Source organism: Glandiceps talaboti, chromosome 11 (assembly GCF_964340395.1).
Source record: "Glandiceps talaboti chromosome 11, keGlaTala1.1, whole genome shotgun sequence".
NCBI classification, from domain to species: domain Eukaryota; kingdom Metazoa; phylum Hemichordata; class Enteropneusta; family Spengelidae; genus Glandiceps; species Glandiceps talaboti.
In genome coordinates, this window is record NC_135559.1 from 24,124,992 (window position 1) to 24,152,497 (window position 27,506).

A 27,506-nucleotide genomic window follows, 5' to 3' on the forward strand; every position below is an offset into this window, starting at 1 on the left:
TCACATCTGTGAGTACTTGTTTCTAAATTCTCCAGTGTAGCGATGTTCCGATTTTATCATATTCACACAACGTGGGTTTTTCTCCAGTCCTGTCTTTAGTTTATATCCAATGGCCCGAACATTACTTGGACTCCAAACGTTGGTACTATCATGCTCAATTTCAGCTATACAAAACTCATACAATTTTTCATTGATATCTCTAAGTTTCATAACTTCATTTCTCATTTTACGTTTTCCATACTGGTTAATTAAACACAGTATTTTCTCTCTAAAATGTTGGTATAACCTTGTGTCGCCCAAATTCCAACGGAGTACTGAGCTGTCCAGACCCTCAGCAGCAGTATCAACATAATGGGAAGTTGCACTCCGTACACTGTGTGGGAAGTATGTGATATCTTCGATGTCTAAACATAGAAACTTCTTCAGTAAAATAAGTGATTCGTCAAAAAACTCAGTCAGCATAACAAAATCAAATTTAGAATCTAAAAATTCAACGTATTTGTTAATTTGTCGTAAAAGCATTGTGTCCTGATAAGTAATTCCAAGATCGAACAACATTGGGTTTCGACTCCACATTCTAATATTCACTGGTTGAATATTGTAATACGTCTCCGGTTTCTCAAGAAAAGTTTTGAATGAAGGTTTATCATCTTTTCCAGGGATCCTGAACAATTTTTCAATCTGCATTTGAGTGAAGAAGGATTCGAATTGGGTTATAGGGTCCCGGATGATAGTGATGTAAACACTGTCTTTTGGCATGATGGATGAAAACCCTGCAATGAATTAAATAAACACACACAAAATCACAATTAAGAAAAAGCTTCAAATGTCCTGGTCAATTTCAAGATTATGTAGAGATTATGTAGACTCAGCATGAATTGTTATGATTACACAGTGACTCTTGTATAATGTTATTTTCACCATCAGACAAATTTACATCAAAAATCACAAAGTTCTTGATAATTTGGTTATCGATTTGTATTGTTACTTGAATCATTGGAATAACTTGGTCACCACAAATCTTATATTTCATGCCAAGGTGGTACAATTTGTATAACGTTTAATTTCTAAAGTGCATAAATTCCTGGAACAACTCTACAGCGTGGCTCTATGCAGACCTCCAAACCAAGGGATGTTCCCGTCTAAGACAGTGCTATATTCTGACATACGTCAGAGCTCAGAACCACTATCCAGTCTAAGACAGTGCTATATACTGACGTACGTCAGAGCTCAGAAGACAATATATATATATATATATATATATATATATATATATATATATATATATATATATATATATATATATATATATATATATATATATATATATATATATATATATATATATATATATATATATATATATATATACTAATTCAGTGTAAGAGGTAAGTCATAAACTGAAGGAAAAGCGCTCAATACTGCGAAGTAGAGCTGTATTTACACAAAATACACAAGTTATGGTACGGAGCCGTTACTCAGAGTTTCACGCTTGAATGCGATCTTCGGACGATGTATATATATATATATACATCAGACAATGTATCTACACCCTATATATACAGCACACCCATATATATATATATATATATTGGTCACCACCAACACAGACAATAGTGATGGTATTTCTATTGTCTACACTCTATATATACAGCACACCCAGAGAGTAGGCCTCAGAGTGTCTGATGATCGCAATATGCGTGAAACTCCGAGTTACACCCAAGAAAGAGTTCCAGTACTACCAAAACTATTACGCTCTGCCACTGCGGTATAGAGCACTGTCTTAGCAGATTGATACTCACCGAGTTATATATATATATATATATATATTATATAGTGTCTTCTGAGCTCTGACGTACGTCAGTATATAGCACTGTCTTAGACTGGATAGTGGTTCTGAGCTCTGACGTATGTCAGAATATACCACTGTCTTAGACTGGACAGTGGTCTGAGCTCTGATATACATCAGAATATAGCACTGTCTTAGACGGGATAGTGGTCTGAGCTCTGATATACATCAGAATATAGCAATGTCTCAGACTGGACAGTGGTTCTGAGCTCTGACGTATGTCAGAATATAGCACTGTCTTAGACTGGACAGTGGTTCTGAGCTCTGACGTATGTCAGAATATAACACTGTCTTAGACTGGACAGTGGTCTGAGCTCTGATATACGTCAGATAGTATTATTGTTTTAGAGTGGATAGTAGTTTACGATGATGACTTTACAATTAAGAGAATCATTTTAAAAATGTGAGAAACTTGTAGTCCATGAACATGATAAACACACTTACCTATTTCATTGAATCTGGCTTGATGGCATAAAATATTATAGTCATCTCTTGTCAAGTTTGTTTTCATTATTTGAGATTTCTGAAATGGTAGGCCACTTGGACCTCCGAATTGGTTGCCTTCCAAGGGTAATACAAAATTTAAGTTGTGTTTCTCACCGTGGCGAAACATCAAATTCTGCACTGTACTACTCCCAGTACGGCGTGTTTTGAGAAACAGAATATTTCTCTTGTGATGACATTCCCCATTTTGTCGTAGCCATTTTGGAGGAGATGGACAGTCAAAGAGCTCATTATAGTCAGTAATAGGCTGAATTTCATTATCCATGTCTTTAGTATTGTTGTCTTCTTTTGATCTGAATTCCGGTTTTTCACGAGAATCGATCTCTTTCCAAGTAAGCTCAGGAAAAGTGTAGTGTTTCATTCCCGGGGTGTTGTCTACTGCAAATCTAAAACAGATAAACACATTCATAAAATTGTGGTTGATTGAATGTAGGGATGAACATTTCATGTGGATAGAGATTACTCATTCTTTATACCAATTTTATCAAATACCACGAGTACATCAGGGCAAGTTTTTGTTATTAATATAACCCCCCCTCCCCCCCAGCTTGAGGTTATGTAAGTCCGCCTAAGTAGTATAAAACGCTGAAGAAAACCACTACATCAATTCAGCTACATATACTTACAAGTTTATAGCGTACAAAATCATATAGTATTTTTATTCATTTATTAGTCCTAAATTATAAAATGATGGAAGTAGTAGAATCTTTTATTATAGTGACATTAGGTAAAGTATGACAAATCCAGAAAAAAGGTTATTGTACACAACCTCCCAGTCAAATGGGCTTAAATGTCACCTTAGTGAATAAAACTTAACTAGAACTGAGTGAGGAGCTTTATTACAGTGAAGAAAGTGTTTATGTACAAGGCAAAAACAGAAACTATCTGCTAATGTATAAGTTGTCCCTTCTCTTTGAAAATGCTTTCTCAATAAATCTTGTCATATTTCTCACTTTTCTTAACACCAAGTACTTTAGTTTCTCACTTTTCTTGACACCAAGTACTTTGGTTTCTCACTTTTCTTGACACCAAGTACTTTAGTTTCTCACCTTTCTTGACACCAAGTACTTTAGTTTCTCACTTTTCTTGACACCAAGTTCTTTAGTTTCTCACTTTTCTTAACACCAAGTACTTTAGTTTCTCACCTTTCTTGACACCAAGTACTTTAGTTTCTCACTTATCTTAACACCAAGTACTTTAGTTTCTCACTTATCTTAACACCAAGTACTTTAGTTTCTCACTTTTCTTGACACCAAGTACTTTAGTTTCTCCCTTTTCTTAACACCAAGTACTTTAGTTTCTCACTTATCTTGACACCAAGTACTTTAGTTTCTCACTTATCTTAACACCAAGTACTTTGGTTTCTCACCTTTCTTAACACCAAGTACTTTAGTTTCTCACTTTCCTTAACACCAAGTACTTTAGTTTCTCACTTTTCTTGACAACAAGTACTTTAGTTTCTCACTTTTCTTGACACCAAGTACTTTGGTTTCTCACTTTTCTTGACACCAAGTACTTTAGTTTCTCACTTTTCTTAACACCAAGTACTTTAGTTTCTCACTTTTCTTTAGTATTTTAGTTTCTCACTTATCTTGACACCAAGTACTTTAGTTTCTCACTTTTCTTAACACCAAGTACTTTAGTTTCTCACTTTTCTTTAGTATTTTAGTTTCTCACTTTTCTTGACACCAAGTACTTTAGTTTCTCACTTTTCTTAACACCAAGTACTTTAGTTTCTCACTTTTCTTTAGTATTTTAGTTTCTCACTTTTCTTGACACCAAGTACTTTAGTTTCTCACTTTTCTTAACACCAAGTACTTTAGTTTCTCACTTTTCTTTAGTATTTTAGTTTCTCACTTATCTTGACACCAAGTACTTTAGTTTGTTATTGTCTGGCAAATCAGGGTAATGATTCCAAAGATTATTATATAAACTACATTGTAAAAGAAAAATTTAATGTACTTCATTTTCGACAACATTGTCATTACAAAAGGTACAAATTCTTTCAGATATTGGTTCACCTCTGTAACGTCCAGTCTCTATACGAAGACCTGAACTGAGCCATGAAAGACCGTTGACTATGTCATAAGTACGCAAGTTCATGGACACGTAGGGTTCAACACCGTAACTGGTTTTGAAACATCTGTAGGTTCTTACAGTGTTGGTTTATGATGCACAGTTTCTGACCAAAATCGTTCTGAATTAAACTTCAATTTATGTTCTACATTTTCTTAATCAAATGGCAACAAAAGAAGCTGTAAAAGTATCTAAATTTAAATCATCAAAAATGTTACATAATTCTGAACACCAACTGGAATTACCCAGACTAAAGTCCCACAGAAATATTTTCTATGTCAACCTATTCTCATCCAGTTGAAGTAAGTGATTCCAATACCTAACCGCTGAACAGTACTAGTCAAGAATAGGAGACACACTTGAACGAAAAAGCTTAGAATAGCTATTAAATCCCATGTTTTTCAGTACTTTAAACTTTGAGTTGACAGCACCTAGCGGACTCCGCAAGACTTGATGACGTAATCGAAAAATCTAAGTATTCACTTAACGTTACTTATATTTAGCTACACGATCATTCAAAATATTTCTACCGATATGAAATTCAAAATCACTTCTCACATAATTCTTTTTACGGAAATGGAAAACTTTTGATTTGATATCATGTACTGCTAAGCTCCACTTATAGCACCAATCACAAACGATATCAAGCAATGACTGCATGTCTACCCCATTGTCTGACGTCAATTGACTGCATGTCTACCCCATTGTCTGACGTCAAAACAATGTAAAACTATATTACTTTCACCTATTCTGACACCTTTCTGCATTGATTTCAAGCTGGTTACCAAGTCATTAATAAATAAAGTATTAAACAAAGTAGGAGATAAGTTATCACCCTGACAAACTCCAACATTCGTTTCAAACCAATCCGTATATAAGGAGTTGATTTTTACACAGGCTTTAGTATTTTGATACATAGCATTAATACTGTTATACATCTTACCATCAACTCTATTTAGTAACATAGCATTAATACTGTTATACATCTTACCATCAACTCTATTTAGTAACATAGCATTAATACCGCTATACATCTTACCATCAACTCTATTTAGTAACATAGCATTAATACTGTTATACATCTTACCATCAACTCTATTTAGTAACATAGCATTAATACCGTTATACATCTTACCATCAACTCTATTTAGTAACATAGCATTAATACCGTTATACATCTTACCATCAACTCTATTTAGTAACATAGCATTAATACTGTTATACATCTTACCATCAACTCTATTTAGTAACATAGCATTAATACTGTTATACATCTTACCATCAACTCTATTTAGTAACATAGCATTAATACTGTTATACATCTTACCATCAACTCTATTTAGTAACATAGCATTAATACTGCTATACATCTTACCATCAACTCTATTTAGTAACATAGCATTAATACTGTTATACATCTTACCATCAACTCTATTTAGTAACATAGCATTAATACTGCTATACATCTTAATTACCATCAACTCTATTTAGTAACATAGCATTAATACCGTTATACATCTTACCATCAACTCTATTTAGTAACATAGCATTAATACTGCTATACATCTTACCATCAACTCTATTTAGTAACATAGCATTAATACCGTTATACATCTTACCATCAACTCTATTTAGTAACATAGCATTAATACTGCTATACATCTTAATTACCATCAACTCTATTTAGTAACATAGCATTAATACCGTTATACATCTTACCATCAACTCTATTTAGTAACATAGCATTAATACCGCTATACATCTTACCATCAACTCTATTTAGTAACATAGCATTAATACTGCTATACATCTTACCATCAACTCTATTTAGTAACATAGCATTAATACCGTTATACATCTTACCATCAACTCTATTTAGTAACATAGCATTAATACTGTTATACATCTTACCATCAACTCTATTTAGTAACATAGCATTAATACTGTTATACATCTTACCATCAACTCTATTTAGTAACATAGCATTAATACTGTTATACATCTTACCATCAACTCTATTTAGTAACATAGCATTAATACCGTTATACATCTTACCATCAACTCTATTTAGTAACATAGCATTAATACTGTTATACATCTTACCATCAACTCTATTTAGTAACATAGCATTAATACTGCTATACATCTTACCATCAACTCTATTTAGTAACATAGCATTAATACTGCTATACATCTTACCATCAACTCTATTTAGTAACATAGCATTAATACCGTTATACATCTTACCATCAACTCTATTTAGTAACATAGCATTAATACCGTTATACATCTTACCATCAACTCTATTTAGTAACATAGCATTAATACTGTTATACATCTTACCATCAACTCTATTTAGTAACATAGCATTAATACCGTTATACATCTTACCATCAACTCTATTTAGTAACATAGCATTAATACTGCTATACATCTTACCATCAACTCTATTTAGTAACATAGCATTAATACTGCTATACATCTTACCATCAACTCTATTTAGTAACATAGCATTAATACTGTTATACATCTTACCATCAACTCTATTTAGTAACATAGCATTAATACTGTTATACATCTTACCATCAACTCTATTTAGTAACATAGCATTAATACTGTTATACATCTTACCATCAACTCTATTTAGTAACATAGCATTAATACCGTTATACATCTTACCATCAACTCTATTTAGTAACATAGCATTAATACTGCTATACATCTTACCATCAACTCTATTTAGTAACATAGCATTAATACTGTTATACATCTTACCATCAACTCTATTTAGTAACATAGCATTAATACTGTTATACATCTTACCATCAACTCTATTTAGTAACATAGCATTAATACTGTTATACATCTTACCATCAACTCTATTTAGTAACATAGCATTAATACCGTTATACATCTTACCATCAACTCTATTTAGTAACATAGCATTAATACTGTTATACATCTTACCATCAACTCTATTTAGTAACATAGCATTAATACTGTTATACATCTTACCATCAACTCTATTTAGTAACATAGCATTAATACTGCTATACATCTTACCATCAACTCTATTTAGTAACATAGCATTAATACCGTTATACATCTTACCATCAACTCTATTTAGTAACATAGCATTAATACTGCTATACATCTTACCATCAACTCTATTTAGTAACATAGCATTAATACCGTTATACATCTTACCATCAACTCTATTTAGTAACATAGCATTAATACCGTTATACATCTTACCATCAACTCTATTTAGTAACATAGCATTAATACTGTTATACATCTTACCATCAACTCTATTTAGTAACATAGCATTAATACTGCTATACATCTTACCATCAACTCTATTTAGTAACATACAATTAATACCGTTGTCATCTTACCATCAACTCTATTTAGTAACATAGCATTAATACCGTTATACATCTTACCATCAACTCTATTTAGTAACATAGCATTAATACTGTTATACATCTTACCATCAACTCTATTTAGTAACATAGCATTAATACCGTTATACATCTTACCATCAACTCTATTTAGTAACATAGCATTAATACTGTTATACATCTTACCATCAACTCTATTTAGTAACATAGCATTAATACCGTTATACATCTTACCATCAACTCTATTTAGTAACATAGCATTAATACCGTTATACATCTTACCATCAACTCTATTTAGTAACATAGCATTAATACTGTTATACATCTTACCATCAACTCTATTTAGTAACATAGCATTAATACCGTTATACATCTTACCATCAACTCTATTTAGTAACATAGCATTAATACTGTTATACATCTTACCATCAACTCTATTTAGTAACATAGCATTAATACTGTTATACATCTTACCATCAACTCTATTTAGTAACATAGCATTAATACTGCTATACATCTTACCATCAACTCTATTTAGTAACATAGCATTAATACTGTTATACATCTTACCATCAACTCTATTTAGTAACATAGCATTAATACTGTTATACATCTTACCATCAACTCTATTTAGTAACATAGCATTAATACCGTTATACATCTTACCATCAACTCTATTTAGTAACATAGCATTAATACTGCTATACATCTTACCATCAACTCTATTTAGTAACATAGCATTAATACCGTTATACATCTTACCATCAACTCTATTTAGTAACATAGCATTAATACCGTTATACATCTTACCATCAACTCTATTTAGTAACATAGCATTAATACTGTTATACATCTTACCATCAACTCTATTTAGTAACATAGCATTAATACTGTTATACATCTTACCATCAACTCTATTTAGTAACATAGCATTAATACCGTTATACATCTTACCATCAACTCTATTTAGTAACATAGCATTAATACTGTTATACATCTTACCATCAACTCTATTTAGTAACATAGCATTAATACCGTTATACATCTTACCATCAACTCTATTTAGTAACATAGCATTAATACCGTTATACATCTTACCATCAACTCTATTTAGTAACATAGCATTAATACTGCTATACATCTTACCATCAACTCTATTTAGTAACATAGCATTGATACCGTTATACATCTTACCATCAACTCTATTTAGTAACATAGCATTAATACCGCTATACATCTTACCATCAACTCTATTTAGTAACATAGCATTAATACCGCTATACATCTTACCATCAACTCTATTTAGTAACATAGCATTAATACCGCTATACATCTTACCATCAACTCTATTTAGTAACATAGCATTAATACTGTTATACATCTTACCATCAACTCTATTTAGTAACATAGCATTAATACTGTTATACATCTTACCATCAACTCTATTTAGTAACATAGCATTAATACCGTTATACATCTTACCATCAACTCTATTTAGTAACATAGCATTAATACCGTTATACATCTTACCATCAACTCTATTTAGTAACATAGCATTAATACTGTTATACATCTTACCATCAACTCTATTTAGTAACATAGCATTAATACCGTTATACATCTTACCATCAACTCTATTTAGTAACATAGCATTAATACTGCTATACATCTTACCATCAACTCTATTTAGTAACATAGCATTAATACCGTTATACATCTTACCATCAACTCTATTTAGTAACATAGCATTAATACTGCTATACATCTTACCATCAACTCTATTTAGTAACATAGCATTAATACCGTTATACATCTTACCATCAACTCTATTTAGTAACATAGCATTAATACTGTTATACATCTTACCATCAACTCTATTTAGTAACATAGCATTAATACTGCTATACATCTTACCATCAACTCTATTTAGTAACATAGCATTAATACCGTTATACATCTTACCATCAACTCTATTTAGTAACATAGCATTAATACCGCTATACATCTTACCTCAGTTTACTAATAATCAAAGACTTTCTGTAAATCAATAAAAGTAACAAATGTAGATAAACCATTAGCTAATCTATTTCAGAATTGATGAAAGAACAAATATATGGTCTTGACAAGATCTATTTCTCCGAAACCCATTGTGTTCATTAAACTAAGATATTGTTTTCTTCAAAATAACACAACTACATAATTTAGCAACAGAGGATTGTAGGCTAAATTCCTGTGTAGTTTAGTTGAATTCTGCTATCCTTTGTGGTATCCTTTGGAATAGGAGAAATAATGGCTCTCATCCACACATCAGGAATCTTACCAAAGTCAAAACATAATAATTGAAAAAGATGATGTAGAACTGAAATGGCTTCACCATTCTGCAGCATGGCATAAGGAATTTTGTCAACTTCTATTGCCTTACCCTTGTTCGCCTTCATAACTGCCTTTCTAACGTCTTCTAGAATAAAATTCCAATTTAGAAAATAGTTACACTCATACAAAGGATGATCCATACGTCCTTCCAAAATTTACTTATGATTTTTCATTCTATCCAAAAATTACCATCAAAATCAACATTTACAGGGTTTTGATACGATGAAGAGTAATCTTGGCACCAAACATTAAGAATGTCCTTAGTTGAACACCAGATATTGGCACCAAACATTAAGAATGTCCTTAGTTGAACACCAAATATTGGCACCAAACATTAAGAATGTCCTTAGTTGAACACCAAATATTGGCACCAAACATTAAGAATGTCCTTAGTTGAACACCAGATATTGGTACCAAACATTAAGAATGTCCTTAGTTGAACACCAGATATTGGCACCAAACATTAAGAATGTCCTTAGTTGAACACCAAATATTGGCACCAAACATTAAGAATGTCCTTAGTTGAACACCAAATATTGGCACCAAACATTAAGAATGTCCTTAGTTGAACACCAAATATTGGCACCAAACATTAAGAATGTCCTTAGTTGAACACCAGATATTGGCACTAAACATTAAGAATGTCCTTAGTTGAACACCAAATATTACCCAGACTATCATTGTTAAGCTTCCATTGGAATTGATTTACTTTTTGTTCAATTGCCCGAGTCGCTTCAATTTGATACATTATTAGTTTATAATTCACAACTGTACAGAATAAATAAAAACAATATACACATACAAAACCCCTGAAATGGGCAAGTAAAAACAAAGAAAAGCTTCACAAATATAACTTGACATCAATTTAATGGCTGACTGGACAAAACTCTTTCTGTATCAACTACTTGAAATTTTGAGCATTTAAGACAACGGTATCTTCGACCAGTCTCAGATTGCAAAATATCAAAATATGCATTAAGTGACTTGGGCAATACTGCACGATCAGTAAGGTCGGAGAGAGCATGAGTAGGCAGGCCCATAATTTTAGCACCAGAGAAAAGAATTTCAAAACTTTCTTTCGATTGACGACAGAGGGCAGAACATTTAGGGTAAAATGAGACTTATCTACGACCTGAAATGACGATAGAGATTTACGAAGTAATCTAATTATAATCTATTCCTACTGGACTATCCTGGACGATAGACTACAACTATACACTAAATATGTGACTATAGACATTTACCTCAGTCTACAACTATACACTAAATATGTGACTATAGACATTTACCTTAGACCAACAACTATACAGTAAATATGTGACTATAGACATTTACCTCAGTCTACAACTATACACTAAATATGTGACTATAGACATTTACCTCAGTCTACAACTATACACTAAATATGTGACTATAGACATTTACCTTAGACTAGAACTATTCACTAAATATGTGACTATAGACATTTACCTTAGACCAACAACTATACACTAAATATGTGACTATAGACAATTACCTCAGTCTACAACTATACACTAAATATGTGACTATAGACATTTACCTCAGTCTACAACTATACACTAAATATGTGACTATAGACATTTACCTCAGTCTACAACTATACACTAAATATGTGACTATAGACATTTACCTTAGACCAACAACTATACACTAAATATGTGACTATAGACAATTACCTTAGACCAACAACTATACACTAAATATGTGACTATAGACATTTACCTTAGACCAACAACTATACACTAAATATGTGACTATAGACATTTACCTCAGTCTACAACTATACACTAAATATGTGACTATAGACATTTACCTTAGACCAACAACTATACACTAAATATGTGACTATAGACATTTACCTCAGTCTACAACTATACACTAAATATGTGACTATAGACATTTACCTTAGACCAACAACTATACAGTAAATATGTGACTATAGACATTTACCTCAGTCTACAACTATACACTAAATATGTGACTATAGACATTTACCTTAGACCAACAACTATACACTAAATATGTGACTATAGACAATTACCTTAGACCAACAACTATACACTAAATATGTGACTATAGACATTTACCTGAGACCAACAACTATACACTAAATATGTGACTATAGACATTTACCTTAGACCAACAACTATACACTAAATATGTAACTATAGACATTTACCTCAGTCTACAACTATACACTAAATATGTGACTATAGATATTTACCTTAGACCAACAACTATACACTAAATATGTGACTATAGACATTTACCTCAGTCTACAACTATACACTAAATATGTGACTATAGACATTTACCTCAGTCTACAACTATACACTAAATATGTGACTATAGACATTTACCTTAGACCAACAACTATACACTAAATATGTGACTATAGACATTTACCTCAGTCTACAACTATACACTAAATATGTGACTATAGACATTTACCTTAGACCAACAACTATACACTAAATATGTGACTATAGACATTTACCTTAGACTAGAAGTATACACTAAATATGTGACTATAGACATTTACCTTAGACTAGAAGTATACACTAAATATGTGACTATAGACATTTACCTGAGACCAACAACTATACACTAAATATGTGACTATAGACATTTACCTTAGACCAACTACTATACACTAAATATGTGACTATGGACATTTACCTTAGACCAACAACTATACACTAAATATGTGACTATAGACATTTACCTTAGACTAGAAGTATACACTAAATATGTGACTATAGACATTTACCTCAGTCTACAACTATACACTAAGTATGTGACTATAGACATTTACCTTAGACTAGAAGTATACACTAAATATGTGACTATAGACATTTACCTTAGACCAACAACTATACACTAAATATGTGACTATAGACATTTACCTCAGTCTACAACTATACACTAAATATGTGACTATAGATATTTACCTTAGACCAACAACTATACACTAAATATGTGACTATAGACATTTACCTCAGTCTACAACTATACACTAAATATGTGACTATAGACATTTACCTCAGTCTACAACTATACACTAAATATGTGACTATAGACATTTACCTCAGTCTACAACTATACACTAAATATGTGACTATAGACATTTACCTTAGACCAACAACTATACACTAAATATGTGACTATAGACAATTACCTTAGACCAACAACTATACACTAAATATGTGACTATAGACATTTACCTTAGACCAACAACTATACACTAAATATGTGACTATAGACATTTACCTCAGTCTACAACTATACACTAAATATGTGACTATAGACATTTACCTTAGACCAACAACTATACACTAAATATGTGACTATAGACAATTACCTTAGACCAACAACTATACACTAAATATGTGACTATAGACATTTACCTGAGACCAACAACTATACACTAAATATGTGACTATAGACATTTACCTTAGACCAACAACTATACACTAAATATGTAACTATAGACATTTACCTCAGTCTACAACTATACACTAAATATGTGACTATAGATATTTACCTTAGACCAACAACTATACACTAAATATGTGACTATAGACATTTACCTCAGTCTACAACTATACACTAAATATGTGACTATAGACATTTACCTCAGTCTACAACTATACACTAAATATGTGACTATAGACATTTACCTTAGACCAACAACTATACACTAAATATGTGACTATAGACATTTACCTCAGTCTACAACTATACACTAAATATGTGACTATAGACATTTACCTTAGACCAACAACTATACACTAAATATGTGACTATAGACATTTACCTTAGACTAGAAGTATACACTAAATATGTGACTATAGACATTTACCTTAGACTAGAAGTATACACTAAATATGTGACTATAGACATTTACCTGAGACCAACAACTATACACTAAATATGTGACTATAGACATTTACCTTAGACCAACTACTATACACTAAATATGTGACTATGGACATTTACCTTAGACCAACAACTATACACTAAATATGTGACTATAGACATTTACCTTAGACTAGAAGTATACACTAAATATGTGACTATAGACATTTACCTCAGTCTACAACTATACACTAAGTATGTGACTATAGACATTTACCTTAGACTAGAAGTATACACTAAATATGTGACTATAGACATTTACCTTAGACCAACAACTATACACTAAATATGTGACTATAGACATTTACCTCAGTCTACAACTATACACTAAATATGTGACTATAGATATTTACCTTAGACCAACAACTATACACTAAATATGTGACTATAGACATTTACCTCAGTCTACAACTATACACTAAATATGTGACTATAGACATTTACCTCAGTCTACAACTATACACTAAATATGTGACTATAGACATTTACCTTAGACCAACAACCATACACTAAATATGTGACTATAGACATTTACCTCAGTCTACAACTATACACTAAATATGTGACTATAGACATTTACCTCAGTCTACAACTATACACTAAATATGTGACTATAGACATTTACCTTAGACTACAACTATACACTAAATATGTGACTATAGACATTTACCTTAGACTAGAAGTATACACTAAATATGTGACTATAGATATTTACCTTAGACCAACAACTATACACTAAATATGTGACTATAGACATTTACCTCAGTCTTATGTGACTATAGACAATTACCGTAGACTAGAAGTATACACTAAATATGTGACTATAGACATTTACCTCAGTCTACAACTATACACTAAATATGTGACTATAGACATTTACCTTAGACCAACAACTATACACTAAATATGTGACTATAGACATTTACCTCAGTCTACAACTATACACTAAATATGTGACTATAGACATTTACCTTAGACTAGAAGTATACACTAAATATGTGACTATAGACATTTACCTTAGACTAGAAGTATACACTAAATATGTGACTATAGACATTTACCTTAGACTAGAAGTATACACTAAATATGTGACTATAGACATTTACCTCAGTCTACAACTATACACTAAATATGTGACTATAGACATTTACCTTAGACCAACAACTATACACTAAATATGTGACTATAGACATTTACCTTAGACTAGAAGTATACACTAAATATGTGACTATAGACATTTACCTTAGACTAGAAGTATACACTAAATATGTGACTATAGACATTTACCTTAGACCAACAACTATACACTAAATATGTGACTATAGACATTTACCTCAGTCTACAACTATACACTAAATATGTGACTATAGACATTTACCTCAGTCTACAACTATACACTAAATATGTGACTATAGACATTTACCTTAGACTAGAAGTATACACTAAATATGTGACTATAGACATTTACCTTAGACCAACAACTATACACTAAATATGTGACTATAGACATTTACCTTAGACCAACTACTATACACTAAATATGTGACTATGGACATTTACCTTAGACCAACAACTATACACTAAATATGTGACTATAGACATTTACCTTAGACTACAACTATACACTAAATATGTGACTATAGACATTTACCTTAGACTAGAAGTATACACTAAATATGTGACTATAGACATTTACCTCAGTCTACAACTATACACTAAGTATGTGACTATAGACATTTACCTTAGACTAGAAGTATACACTAAATATGTGACTATAGACATTTACCTTAGACCAACAACTATACACTAAATATGTGACTATAGACATTTACCTCAGTCTACAACTATACACTAAATATGTGACTATAGACATTTACCTTAGACCAACAACTATACACTAAATATGTGACTATAGACATTTACCTTAGACCAACAACTATACACTAAATATGTGACTATAGACATTTACCTCAGTCTGCAACTATACACTAAATATGTGACTATAGACATTTACCTTAGACCAACAACTATACACTAAATATGTCACTATAGACATTTACCTTAGACTAGAAGTATACACTAAATGTGTGACTATAGACATTTACCTTAGACCAACAACTATACACTAAATATGTGACTATAGACAATTACCTTAGACCAACAACTATACACTAAATATGTGACTATAGACATTTACCTGAGACCAACAACTATACACTAAATATGTGACTATAGACATTTACCTTAGACCAACAACTATACACTAAATATGTAACTATAGACATTTACCTCAGTCTACAACTATACACTAAATATGTGACTATAGATATTTACCTTAGACCAACAACTATACACTAAATATGTGACTATAGACATTTACCTCAGTCTACAACTATACACTAAATATGTGACTATAGACATTTACCTCAGTCTACAACTATACACTAAATATGTGACTATAGACATTTACCTTAGACCAACAACTATACACTAAATATGTGACTATAGACATTTACCTCAGTCTACAACTATACACTAAATATGTGACTATAGACATTTACCTTAGACCAACAACTATACACTAAATATGTGACTATAGACATTTACCTTAGACTAGAAGTATACACTAAATATGTGACTATAGACATTTACCTTAGACTAGAAGTATACACTAAATATGTGACTATAGACATTTACCTGAGACCAACAACTATACACTAAATATGTGACTATAGACATTTACCTTAGACCAACTACTATACACTAAATATGTGACTATGGACATTTACCTTAGACCAACAACTATACACTAAATATGTGACTATAGACATTTACCTTAGACTAGAAGTATACACTAAATATGTGACTATAGACATTTACCTCAGTCTACAACTATACACTAAGTATGTGACTATAGACATTTACCTTAGACTAGAAGTATACACTAAATATGTGACTATAGACATTTACCTTAGACCAACAACTATACACTAAATATGTGACTATAGACATTTACCTCAGTCTACAACTATACACTAAATATGTGACTATAGATATTTACCTTAGACCAACAACTATACACTAAATATGTGACTATAGACATTTACCTCAGTCTACAACTATACACTAAATATGTGACTATAGACATTTACCTCAGTCTACAACTATACACTAAATATGTGACTATAGACATTTACCTTAGACCAACAACCATACACTAAATATGTGACTATAGACATTTACCTCAGTCTACAACTATACACTAAATATGTGACTATAGACATTTACCTCAGTCTACAACTATACACTAAATATGTGACTATAGACATTTACCTTAGACTACAACTATACACTAAATATGTGACTATAGACATTTACCTTAGACTAGAAGTATACACTAAATATGTGACTATAGATATTTACCTTAGACCAACAACTATACACTAAATATGTGACTATAGACATTTACCTCAGTCTTATGTGACTATAGACAATTACCGTAGACTAGAAGTATACACTAAATATGTGACTATAGACATTTACCTCAGTCTACAACTATACACTAAATATGTGACTATAGACATTTACCTTAGACCAACAACTATACACTAAATATGTGACTATAGACATTTACCTCAGTCTACAACTATACACTAAATATGTGACTATAGACATTTACCTTAGACTAGAAGTATACACTAAATATGTGACTATAGACATTTACCTTAGACTAGAAGTATACACTAAATATGTGACTATAGACATTTACCTTAGACTAGAAGTATACACTAAATATGTGACTATAGACATTTACCTCAGTCTACAACTATACACTAAATATGTGACTATAGACATTTACCTTAGACCAACAACTATACACTAAATATGTGACTATAGACATTTACCTTAGACTAGAAGTATACACTAAATATGTGACTATAGACATTTACCTTAGACTAGAAGTATACACTAAATATGTGACTATAGACATTTACCTTAGACCAACAACTATACACTAAATATGTGACTATAGACATTTACCTCAGTCTACAACTATACACTAAATATGTGACTATAGACATTTACCTCAGTCTACAACTATACACTAAATATGTGACTATAGACATTTACCTTAGACTAGAAGTATACACTAAATATGTGACTATAGACATTTACCTTAGACCAACAACTATACACTAAATATGTGACTATAGACATTTACCTTAGACCAACTACTATACACTAAATATGTGACTATGGACATTTACCTTAGACCAACAACTATACACTAAATATGTGACTATAGACATTTACCTTAGACTACAACTATACACTAAATATGTGACTATAGACATTTACCTTAGACTAGAAGTATACACTAAATATGTGACTATAGACATTTACCTCAGTCTACAACTATACACTAAGTATGTGACTATAGACATTTACCTTAGACTAGAAGTATACACTAAATATGTGACTATAGACATTTACCTTAGACCAACAACTATACACTAAATATGTGACTATAGACATTTACCTCAGTCTACAACTATACACTAAATATGTGACTATAGACATTTACCTTAGACCAACAACTATACACTAAATATGTGACTATAGACATTTACCTTAGACCAACAACTATACACTAAATATGTGACTATAGACATTTACCTCAGTCTGCAACTATACACTAAATATGTGACTATAGACATTTACCTTAGACCAACAACTATACACTAAATATGTCACTATAGACATTTACCTTAGACTAGAAGTATACACTAAATGTGTGACTATAGACATTTACCTTAGACCAACAACTATACACTAAATATGTGACTATAGACATTTACCTTAGACTAGAAGTATACACTAAATATGTGACTATAGATATTTACCTTAGACCAACAACTATACACTAAATATGTGACTATAGACATTTACCTTAGACTACAACTATACACTAAATATGTGACTATAGACATTTACCTTAGACCAACAATTATACACTAAATATGTGACTATAGACAATTACCTCAGTCTACAACTATACATTAAATATGTGACTATAGACATTTACCTCAGTCTACAACTATACACTAAATATGTGACTATAGACATTTACCTTAGACCAACAAATATACACTAAATATGTGACTATAGATATTTACCTTAGACCAACAACTATACACTAAATATGTGACTATAGATATTTACCTCAGTCTACAACTATACACTAAATATGTGACTATAGACATTTACCTCAGTCTACAACTATACACTAAATATGTGACTATAGATATTTACCTCAGTCTACAACTATACACTAAATATGTGACTATAGACATTTACCTCAGTCTACAACTATACACTAAATATGTGACTATAGACATTTACCTTAGACTACAACTATACACTAAATATGTGACTATAGACATTTACCTTAGACCAACAACTATACACTAAATATGTGACTATAGACATTTACCTTAGACTAAAAGTATACACTAAATATGTGACTATAGACATTTACCTTAGACTAGAAGTATACACTAAATATGTGACTATAGACATTTACCTTAAACTAGAAGTATACACTAAATATGTGACTATAGATATTTACCTTAGACTAGAAGTATACACTAAATATGTGACTATAGACATTTACCTTAGACTAGAAGTATACACTAAATATGTGACTATAGACATTTACCTTAGACCAACATTTATACACTAAATATGTGACTATAGACATTTACCTTAGACCAACAACTATACACTAAATATGTGACTATAGACATTTACCTCAGTCTACAACTATACACTAAATATGTGACTATAGACATTTACCTTAGACTAGAAGTATACACTAAATATGTGACTATAGACATTTACCTTAGACCAACAACTATACACTAAATGTGTAACTATAGACATTTACCTTAGACTAGAACTATACACTAAATATGTGACTATAGATATTTACCTTAGACTAGAATTATACACTAAATATGTGACTATAGACATTTACTTTAGACTAGAAGTATACACTAAATATGTGACTATAGACATTTACCTTAGACTAGAAGTATATACTAAATATGTGACTATAGACATTTACCTTAGACCAACAACTATACACTAAATATATGACTATAGACATTTACCTCAGTCTACAACTATACACTAAATATGTGACTATAGACATTTACCTTAGACTAGAACTATTCACTAAATATGTGACTATAGACATTTACCTTAGACCAACAACTATACACTAAATATGTGGCTATAGACATTTACCTCAGTCTACAACTATACATTAAATATGTGACTATAGACATTTAACTTAGACCAACAACTATACACTAAATATGTGACTATAGACATTTACCTCAGTCTACAACTATACACTAAATATGTGACTATAGACATTTACCTTAGGCCAACAACTATACACTAAATATGTGACTATAGACATTTACCTCAGTCTACAACTATACACTAAATATGTGACTATAGACATTTACCTGAGACCAACAACTATACACTAAATATGTGACTATAGACATTTACCTGAGACCAACAACTATACACTAAATATGTGACTATAGACATTTACCTTAGACCAACAACTATACACTAAATATGTGACTATAGACATTTACCTCAGTCTACAACTAAACACTAAATATGTGACTATAGACATTTACCTTAGACCAACAACTATACACTAAATATGTGACTATAGACATTTACCTCAGTCTACAACTATACACTAAATATGTGACTATAGACATTTACCTTAGACTAGAAGTATACACTAAATATGTGACTATAGACATTTACCTTAGACTAGAAGTATACACTAAATATGTGACTATAGACATTTACCTTAGACTAGAAGTATACACTAAATATGTGACTATAGACATTTACCTTAGACTAGAAGTATACACTAAATATGTGACTATAGACATTTACCTTAGACTAGAAGTATACACTAAATATGTGACTATAGACATTTACCTTAGACTAGAAGTATACACTAAATATGTGACTATAGACATTTACCTTAGACCAACAACTATACACTAAATATGTGACTATAGACATTTACCTCAGTCTACAACTATACACTAAATATGTGACTATAGACATTTACCTTAGACCAACAACTATACACTAAATATGTGGCTATAGACATTTACCTTAGACTAGAAGTATACACTAAATGTGTAACTATAGACATTTACCTTAGACTAGAAGTATACACTAAATATGTGACTATAGACATTTACCTTAGACCAACAACTATACACTAAATGTGTAACTATATACATTGACCTTAGACTAGAACTATACACTAAATATGTGACTATAGACATTTACCTTAGACTAGAAGTATACACTAAATATGTGACTATAGACATTTACTTTAGACTAGAAGTATACACTAAATATGTGACTATAGACATTTACCTTAGAACTAGAAGTATATACTAAATATGTGACTATAGACAATTACCTTAGACCAACAACTATACACTAAATATGTGACTATAGACATTTACCTCAGTCTACAACTATACACTAAATATGTGACTATAGACATTTACCTTAGACTAGAAGTATACACTAAATATGTGACTATAGACATTTACCTCAGACTAGAACTATTCACTAAATATGTGACTATAGACATTTACCTTAGACCAACAACTATACACTAAATATGTGGCTATAGACATTTACCTTAGACCAACAACTATACACTAAATATGTGACTATAGACATTTACCTCAGACTAGAACTATTCACTAAATATGTGACTATAGACATTTACCTTAGACCAACAACTATACACTAAATATGTGACTATAGACATTTACCTCAGTCTACAACTATACACTAAATATATGACTATAGACATTTACCTTAGACTAGAACTATTCCCTAAATATGTGACTATAGACATTTACCTTAGACCAACAACTATACACTAAATATGTGGCTATAGACATTTACCTCAGTCTACAACTATACACTAAATATGTGACTATAGACATTTACCTTAGACCAACAACTATACACTAAATATGTAACTATAGACATTTACCTCAGTCTACAACTATACACTAAATATGTGACTATAGACATTTACCTGAGACCAACAACTATACACTAAATATGTGACTATAGACATTTACCTGAGACCAACAACTATACACTAAATATGTGACTATAGACATTTACCTTAGACCAACAACTATACACTAAATATGTGACTATAGACATTTACCTCAGTCTACAACTAAACACTAAATATGTGACTATAGACATTTACCTTAGACGAACAACTATACACTAAATATGTGACTATAGACATTTACCTTAGACTAGAAGTATACACTAAATATGTGACTATAGACATTTACCTTAGACCAACAACTATACACTAAATATGTGACTATAGACATTTACCTCAGTCTACAACTATACACTAAATATGTGACTATAGATATTTACCTTAGACTAGAAGTATACACTAAATATGTGACTATAGACATTTACCTTAGACTAGAAGTATACACTAAATATGTGACTATAGACTTTTACCTTAGACTACAACTATACACTAAATATGTGACTATAGACATTTACCTTAGACTAGAAGTATACACTAAATATGTGACTATAGATATTTACCTTACACCAACAACTATACACTAAATATGTGACTATAGACATTTACCTTAGACTAGAAGTATACACTAAATATGTGACTATAGACATTTACCTTAGACTAGAACTATACAGTAAATATGTGACTATAGACATTTATCTCAGTCTACAACTATACACTAAATATGTGACTATAGACATTTACCTGAGACCAACAACTATACACTAAATATGTGACTATAGACATTTACCTGAGACCAACAACTATACACTAAATATGTGACTATAGACATTTACCTTAGACCAACAACTATACACTAAATATGTGACTATAGACATTTACCTCAGTCTACAACTAAACACTAAATATGTGACTATAGACATTTACCTTAGACCAACAACTATACACTAAATATGTGACTATAGACATTTACCTCAGTCTACAACTATACACTAAATATGTGACTATAGACATTTACCTTAGACTAGAAGTATACACTAAATATGTGACTATAGACATTTACCTCAGTCTACAACTATACACTAAATATGTGACTATAGATATTTACCTTAGACCAACAACTATACACTAAATATGTGACTATAGACATTTACCTTAGACTAGAAGTATACAGTAAATATGTGACTATAGACATTTACCTTAGACTATAACTATACACTAAATATGTGACTATAGACATTAGACTAGAAGTATACACTAAATATGTGACTATAGATATTTACCTTAGACCAACAAATATACACTAAATATGTAACTATAGACATTTACCTCAGTCTACAACTGTACACTAAGTATGTGACTATAGACATTTACCTTAGACCAACAAATATACACTAAATATGTAACTATAGACATTTACCTCAGTCTACAACTATACACTAAGTATGTGACTATAGACATTTACCTTAGACCAACAACTATACACTAAATATAATTTACCTTGCAACAGGAACTGTCCAACTTAAGTTGAGAATGGAGAAAACACTCGCAATTACTATTAAACCTGCAACGAAAGACAGCAGTCGACACTTTCTATGTCTTGTCATGGTGAGGATCTTTATCAGCAGTCAGCTGCGATTAGGTACTGGTTGTTAATCGAATCACACACACTTTCACAGGTCACGACACTGTACCAAATAACTCAACTGTAAAATGTAACAAAACTGTAAATTAGAAATATTGTATAGTTTCACAGATCAGGTGACTTAGAATCCAAATCATAACATTATACCACGACCTCGTAGTTGATTTCACTGAAATCATATTTAATTATAAGTCGAAAGCATATTGTACAAGTATGAGAAAGATACCATAGGTCTAAGCTAATGTGCAATATGTTGTGCTGTTTGTCTTGTACAGTTTCATTGTGGGTGCCTGTAAGTGGGACAAGTCCCGTAGAATATAAATATAAATAAATAAATGTATGTTTTCATCGAAGAAATGGGCAAATTTCATCAGAACTGGTCAAACAGAATAATATTAAGAACCGTGACGTTCATTTTTTATATGAACATGGTATCATGCCAGACGGACAATACTAGGTTAGGCAACTATACGTAGTGAATCACACACACACACACACACACACACACACACACACACACACACACACACACACACACACACACACACACACACACACACACACACACACACACACACACACAGAGACACACACACACATACATACATACATACATACATACATACATACATACATACATACATACATACATACATACATACATACATACATACATACATACATACATACATACATACATACATATATACATACATACATACATACATATATATATATATATATATATATATATATATATATATATAATATATTTAAAAAATTTAAAAAAAATATGAAAATATATAACGCTGCTAGGACTGTAGTACAAAGGAATGCATAAGGAACTTGTGAGACAGTCCGAATAAAGAGATGTAATGGAAATTCTTTTCAAGGTATTTAAAGGCAAGACATTTTAGGTAAACACCTGAATATATCTAAATGTTATGGAACAGAACGACAACCGCGTGTGATTAACGGTTATACGTGTGAAAAGTTCTAATATTCGCACGCACTAAATAGAACCAATTATATTATTTATACCAGTATATTGATGACACAAATCGTGAGATCTGATTGGTCTAGACATCGAACTAGCGCGTCTAAAATGAGCGATAATGCACAGTTGGCACACGTTCAAATTTTGATGTTCACTGTTCGTCCAGAACGTTGTAGTCCGTGCAGGGATGGGGGCGCAAATGAAACCAGAAAATGTTGCGTCTTATCTTGTTTCCGATATTTTCAATATACTGGTATAATAGCGATAAACCACCCCCTGGGAATGGTATACCACTCGGTTTTGACCAGTGAACTCAATATATGCACTCGCTATCGCTCGTGCATATATTTAGTGGTGGTTTATTGCTTAATTAGACTGCGGGAATGACGTGAATAATTTATTAATTTCAAGGGGTTCCAGCGTTCCGAGACGGAAAATGAGTTCCTCTTCCTTCAACCTCAATAGTTTCTCATCGCCAGAAACCTTACAAATTCCTGAAATAGACATGTGGAAATAGACATATCTGATACACTGTGATATCGTTGGTAATAAAATGTATAGATACGGGATAGTTATGATTTTTTTTTGTTCAGACGGAGATGTTCCACGAAACGATCACCAAGACGACGTACAGTCGAACCTATGCATAAAAAACAACAACACATTTCTGGCATGTATTGCAATACACTACGTTAGTACTAATACAAGTAAATCTACTCGTAACAGGCACACTGTTCTTAGGGCCAAAAACATGATTAGTATTAATAATGACACAACATGTACCACATCGAGTACGATCGCATGGAAATGAACCAGCATTAACTTCCAATTCACGTTGTTCTGTATGGACCACACCATATCTCTAAGACTGGTATCACGACGCCAAGCTGTTGAAGGTACTTCAGGAAATAATGAATTGGTAACCCTATTAGAACGTAAGATAATAAAATGCTTGTATATAATGTTCTTAACTCTAGTGGAAAAGGGATGGTATGTTAGAGCCAATATGGGACGATCGTTGTTAATCGTCTGATCATGTGATTTGATACAAGCTGCCCTAGACAAAGATGACGACAATTGTTAACCGACATTGGATAACAACGTTGATGGAAGTACGTGCAATATTCAGCAGACCTTTCATTCCTACATACATACATACATACATACATACATACATACATACATACATACATACATACATACATACATACATACATACATACATACATACATCTGAAGCCAAACCTTTCGATTGCTGCATACATGTTTCGAGTCTGTTGCTGTATGAAAGCGAGCTTCAGGTCTGATGTATTGTGAATACTATTGATAAAAGTAATTTCATCCTATTACAAGCACAGCGTATGACGCATTTCCGGAAAGCTGTCTTTTGAGACGGTATTTGTGGATCGATGAGATTGAATTTCCAAGGTCCTCCGACAAAAGGATAAAGTGATTGATTGATTGATTGATTGATTGATTGATTGATTGATTGATTGATTGGTTGGTTGGTTGGTTGATTAGACGGCTGCATAACCTAAATTATTCAAACGATCCGGTGCTTTGCTTAGAGCTCTATCACTATTACAAAAAACAGGCAAACAAAAACTTGATATACGTGTACGAATATCGAAGTATTTAGTCTCTTGGGAAAAGGTTTCATTTACAAATACATTTGAATGGTTCATTTACTAACTTCTTGACTGTTGAGTTAAGATTGTGATAAAGCAGTGAAAGCAGCTAATCAGATTTTGCAGAATGTGTGTGAACCACTTGGGCTTACACGTACATAAGTCATAAGCTCTCATTTAAATACCACAGAAAATCTCGCATACAGTAAATACTGCTACTCACTCTCAAAAGGTACATGTACCCGACCACCTAGAGGTTTTCAAAATACATTTCTTTGTAGCTCTCAACAATTCAAAAGGATAGATATATTAAAATTATATGTCAAATTATCCGTAACTACAAGTTTTTTTTTGGTATGCGGCGCTTACATATAAAATTGTCAATCGAGACGGTATATAATTGCAGACAGAAAATGAATTGAATGGCATGTAATATTGGATAAGGGGAATATGGAGATATTTCACAATTGACAAAATCAATATTTCATCAGTCTTCCGCTTCATCTTGAAAGACTTAAATTGTTCCGTTTGCTTAGATGTAAATGTAACAGATCGATTTCATTGTTTCTATTCAGTTGCAGACTTAAAAACAAAAGTATTTCATAGGTTCGCCGATGGTAAAGTCCTTGAGAAATTAGAACCGGCTTTCCGAACAAACACATTTACGGTGCCCAGCGAACTTTGGCAGCATCGTGAACTTTGGTAAGACCATCTCTGTCGTAGAGATTTTTGCGTTGATAAATCATTTCTCGGACAATGCTAAGGTGATCAAACTTTCGGACAGTGTCGTAACAGTGTCAAAGAACACCTATGTTCAGGATTGTAAGAATGAGTGCTGAAAAAGCACTGCGTCGAGTTCGCCAATTGAATGGGGTACTGGACACCGGCAAAACATCGACAATCCGATCGCAGAGTACAGGTAAGCATGTAAATGTATTT

General features: G+C 31.8%; 2 protein-coding genes across 2 annotated transcripts in view; one reads left to right on the forward strand and one right to left on the reverse strand.

Annotated features, from left to right (window-relative positions):
- LOC144442170 (galactosylceramide sulfotransferase-like) lies at positions 1-27,313 on the reverse strand. The gene is made up of 3 exons (XM_078131439.1): positions 27,234-27,313; positions 2,294-2,739; positions 1-773 (listed from the first exon to the last, which is right to left on the reverse strand). The coding sequence occupies exons 1-3, from the start codon at positions 27,311-27,313 to the stop codon at positions 1-3; spliced, it is 1,299 nt and encodes a 432-aa protein (XP_077987565.1).
- The window catches only part of LOC144442171 (von Willebrand factor A domain-containing protein 8-like), a 234,867-nt gene continuing 234,624 nt past the window's right edge, over positions 27,264-27,506 (forward strand). The window contains exon 1 of the mRNA XM_078131440.1: positions 27,264-27,486. Within this exon, the coding sequence (XP_077987566.1) occupies positions 27,378-27,486 (109 nt within the window). The 5' untranslated portion in view covers positions 27,264-27,377. The remainder of the gene's footprint in view (positions 27,487-27,506) is intronic.